The sequence below is a fragment of the Nematolebias whitei genome, chromosome 22, assembly GCF_014905685.2.
Source record: "Nematolebias whitei isolate Nwh7 chromosome 22, NemWhi1, whole genome shotgun sequence".
Taxonomy (NCBI): Eukaryota; Metazoa; Chordata; class Actinopteri; order Cyprinodontiformes; family Rivulidae; genus Nematolebias; species Nematolebias whitei.
The window spans coordinates 341,963-346,420 of record NC_056519.1 but is presented as its reverse complement, the minus strand read 5'-3'; the positions used below and the strand labels follow the sequence as shown (position 1 = coordinate 346,420).

Sequence of the window (4,458 nt, the reverse complement as noted above, 5' to 3'; positions counted from 1 at the left end):
GGTTTCCTCCCACAGACCAAAAACATGCATGTTAGGCCAATTGGTAACTCTAAATTGTCCCTAGGTGTGAGTGAGAGAGTGAATGGTTGTTTGTCTCGTTTGTCTCTATGTGGCCCTGTGATGGACTTGCGACCCGTCCAGGGTGTACCCCGCCCCTCGCACAGTGATTGCTGGACATGGGCACCGGCGACCACCGTGACCCAAAATGGAATAAACGGGTAAAGAAAATGGATGGATGGATGGGTATGGTATGGTAGTTTCATGTTGCTCCTGATCAGTTTCATGTTGCTCCTGATCTGTTTCATGTTGCTGCTGATTTGTTTCATGTTGCTACTGTTCTGTTTCATGTTGATGTGTTCATGCGTACTCATCTGCTCACACAGACTCATGCTCATGTTCGTGCTGCTGTTCAATGTAATGTTTTTATGCTGTATGAATGTGTGGAGGTAATTGAGGGCACATGGTGTGTTGTAAAGAGCTTTGAGTTTCTGGATCACATAGAAAGGAGCTGTATAAATACAGTCCGTTATAAAAAAGAGTTTATACTGTTGGAATGTTCCATAAACAAGTTTTAAGGTTTCCTGAATTATAAAACGGCTTTACACCTAAACAAAGACAACAAACAAAAAGACGAGTTGTTTTTTGTTACGAGTGATGTTTTTCTTTTCCATCTGTTCACATTCATTCTTCCCCCTGCTTCCTGTTCCTCCAGGTAACCTTCCCCAGAGCCAAACTCCTGCTGATGTCTACCAACCAGCAGGACCTCAATGACTGGTACCAGTGCCTGAGCTCAACTATCAGGTTAGAGACCCCCCCCCTCCTGACTCCTGATGCTTCTAACACTCATCATTAGACCTCAGTAAGGCCTTGTCCACACAGACTGCTGTATTTTGTTGTTTATAAAAATGTTCGTCCTGTACACGACACGTTTTCTACAAATGCTTCCATCCACTGAAAAACACAGAAAACGCCCCCAAACACTGCAGTAACTACGCCCGGCCTGTATGTGGTGCTGTAGCGCTGCCACATACACCCAGCAGAGACATGAAAGAAGATGTGGAGCAGACTCCAACTGTAAAGTAGTGATGGATAAACCAACACTTCCTGACTCAGTGGATCAACAGAAAACACGTGTTGAGCTGATTCAGACTTTCAGGGAATTTGGTGCTACAGGTGCCCTCTGCTGGCCAACCTTCCTCACTGCACTTTACAGAACAACCAAGGTCAAGGAGTCGTGGACAAGTGAGTTTTGCCTAACCAACCGCCAAGTAGGAATAGTAGTATTTATTTTAGTATATATTTAGTATAAAGGTGTTTTAAACCCTTCCCACACTCTTGCAATATTCTAAAGAATGTTTCAAAACTCTAAATGCTCTAAAAGAGACAGAATGTCATGATTTCAGCTCCCTGCTTCCTCTGCTCTTGGCCACGCCCACTTCTCTGCTCTGCACGAAGAACAGCTGATCAGCTGCAGCAGGAAGTTGATCCTGTAGTATGGGCTGCACAAAGCTGCAGGAGGTGCTAAATAATTTGAAATAATATATTTTAAATAAAAATTTCATGCCGATCATGCAGCTCATCCATCAGTCAGCCAGTTGTGTGTCATGTCCACTCTTATTTTGAAAAACCACGATAGAGCGAGTCTGTGATAAACGAACCACGAAGTAGCGAGGGACCACTGTACTCTAAACAATGTGTCACCATTTCAGGGAAAACAAGACTTTTATAATAAGGATTTATTGCAAAGAAGTTTTGTTACAACAAAGAGATTATCAACCAAATTTTCTTAACGTGCCAAGATTAAAAGTAAAACACTGAAATGTTTGTTTACGTCAGGTCCTCTGGATGGTTTCTTTGTGTTGAGATGTTTCGTCCTTCATCCTAAGGACTTCATCAGCCCGAGGAGCCACAACAAACTGAGTCCCACAAGCAGCACATTCACATAGTGGGCCAACCAGTTTGATGTGATAATATGGTTTCTGGAGTCCGCCCTCTCCCCCGTCGGCTCCTCTGATGCAGTCATAGCCAAAGTGGTTCAAAACTCGGCTGCCTCAGAGGAGTCGACGGGGGCCCTCTCCTTGTAAAGCAGACTGGTTCTGGACCTCGGGCGTGTTTGTCTCTCAGACAGCCTCGGCATTGATCCATTAGACCCACCTGCCTCCGCCCCCTGCTTTTCAGGGGCTGGTACAGGCTGGTTCTTGTGAGAGCCGTGACCCTGGCCTGCCCTTCCAGGCTAATGAGTTTATGAGTTTGTCAGAAAGGAGCCTGTCGGTGAGCTGATACCACCCCTCTGTCAGGGCCTGGGGTGTATGAGGCTGACTCGGAACCCCTGGGACTGTAATTAGATGTGATGGGATAGACCGGGCCAGGGTTAGGAGCTCCTGTGTGTGTGTGTGTGTGTGTGGGGGGGGGGGGGGGGGATGAATTATTGATTTAACTCATCCTTGTTCTTATTTCTGACGAGTCGCTACAGTGTTGAACGTGTGGAGTTTCGTCACGCTGCAGGCGTTACAAGTATGGAAACATGCAGATTTATTTGAGTATTGAGTCTGGAGACAACAGTCTGGAATAACATCTAGGTTTCCAGATGCCGTTTCTGTTAGTGTTTTCTTAAAAAACATCAAGACGCTTCTCGAACAAATAAAATATTTTTCATAAATGAACTGGAAATAAAAGATTAAATACCTCACATTCAATGAAGGAATGCATATCGCCCACCACTTTTAGAACATCAACTCCAACCACCTACCCATCTACCCATCTACCCACCCATCCACCAACCCATCCATCCATCCATCCACCCACCCATCCACCAACCCATCCATCCATCCACCCACCCATCCACCAACCCATCCATCCATCCAGACATCTCTCTCCACAGCCTCTTCCAGATCTTCTGGGAGGACCCTAATGTGTTACAAGGCCAACCAATAGACATAGTCTCTCCAATGTGTCCTGGGTCTTCCCCGTGGTCTCGTCCCAGTTGGACATGTCCAAAGCACCTCTCTAGGGAGGCGCCCAGGAAGCATCCTTACCAGATGAACCACCTCAACTGGCTCCTCTGGATGTGGAGGAGCAGTGGTTCTACTCTGAGTCTCTCCTGATAACTGAACTTCTCACCCTGTCTCTAAGGGAGAGTCCAGCTCCTGCAGAGAAAACTCATTTCAACCTCCTGGATCCACAATCTCATTCTTTCAGTCCGGACCCAGAGTTCATGATCAGAGGTGAGGGGAGGAACATTGACCGTCCGGTAAACAGAGAGCTTTGTCTTACAGCTCATCTCCCACTTCACCACAATGGACCAGTAGAGAGACCACAATACTGCAGATGCCAAACCAATCCATCTGTCAATCTCACGCTCCATTCTTCCCTCACTTGTGAACAAACCCCGAGATACTTGAACTCCTCCACTTGAGGCAGAGCCTCACCCTCGACCTGAAGAGAGCAATCCATCCTCTGACTGAGGACCATGGTCTCAGATTTGGAGGTGCTGGTTCTCAACAACATCAACTTATGTTGAGAAATTATGCAATTCTAGCTGTTTTGGTCAAACCTAGAAACTTCCAGCTCTGTGGGGTAAAGCTGTTTTTGTTTGCTAATGTGAATCAGCTGTGGCGCTCAACTTGATTTAGATTGATTCTCCAAGGTAAGCATTTATAGAAACCCATCTAATGAGTACTTTATAAAAGTTTTCATCAAAGTCCACCCAGGGGTTCAGTGATACTTTACTTACTGAAAGTCACTTTCAAATGTTTAATGGTCCAGTAAAAAAAAACAGTCCATTAGAATTCAGTGTTTGAGGAGCAGTCCCAGCTACTATCACACCAAAGTTTAGCTCAACATCTGTAAATCTCAGAGTCAGAGTTTTTTTTATTGTCATTCGCTCCTCATGTGGTACATGTGGTGGAGCAAAATTATGTACACAGGGTCCCAGTTACATCCAACAATGAAATGTATCATAAAAACAGTAATAACATCTAAGATATGAACTAAGAAAAACAGTAATAACATCTAAGATATGAACTAAGAAAAACAGTAATAACATCTAAGATATGAGCTAAGAAAAACATCAACTAAATATACATTAAGCACTCATAACATAAAACATTGAACATCAGCACAAACATGAACATGAGTCTGTGAGCAGATGTGCACGCATGAACACATCAACATTGAAACAGATCAGCAGCAACATTGAAACAGATCAGCAGCAACATTGAAACAGATCAGCAGCAACATGAAACAGATCAGCAGCAACGTGAAACAGATCAGCAGCAACATGATGTGATTTTTCACAGTGATTCTTCTGGTTAGAGATTCATGAGTCTAACAGCCTCAGGGTAGAAGCTGTTCCTCAGTCTAGTGGTTCTACACTTAATGCTCCTCAACCTCCTTCCTGAGGGGAGTGGGACAAAAAGTGTGTGTGCTGGGTGAGTGGGGTCCTTCATGATGCAGGTG

General features: G+C 44.7%; 1 protein-coding gene across 1 annotated transcript in view; it reads left to right on the top strand.

Annotated features, from left to right (window-relative positions):
* Positions 1-4,458, top strand: part of arhgef39 (Rho guanine nucleotide exchange factor (GEF) 39) — a gene marked incomplete at its 5' end in the record, with an annotated part of 84,143 nt that overhangs the window by 65,008 nt on the left and 14,677 nt on the right. Inside the window, one exon of the mRNA XM_037696093.1 lies at positions 713-801. Within this exon, the coding sequence (XP_037552021.1) occupies positions 713-801 (89 nt within the window). The remainder of the gene's footprint in view (positions 1-712; positions 802-4,458) is intronic.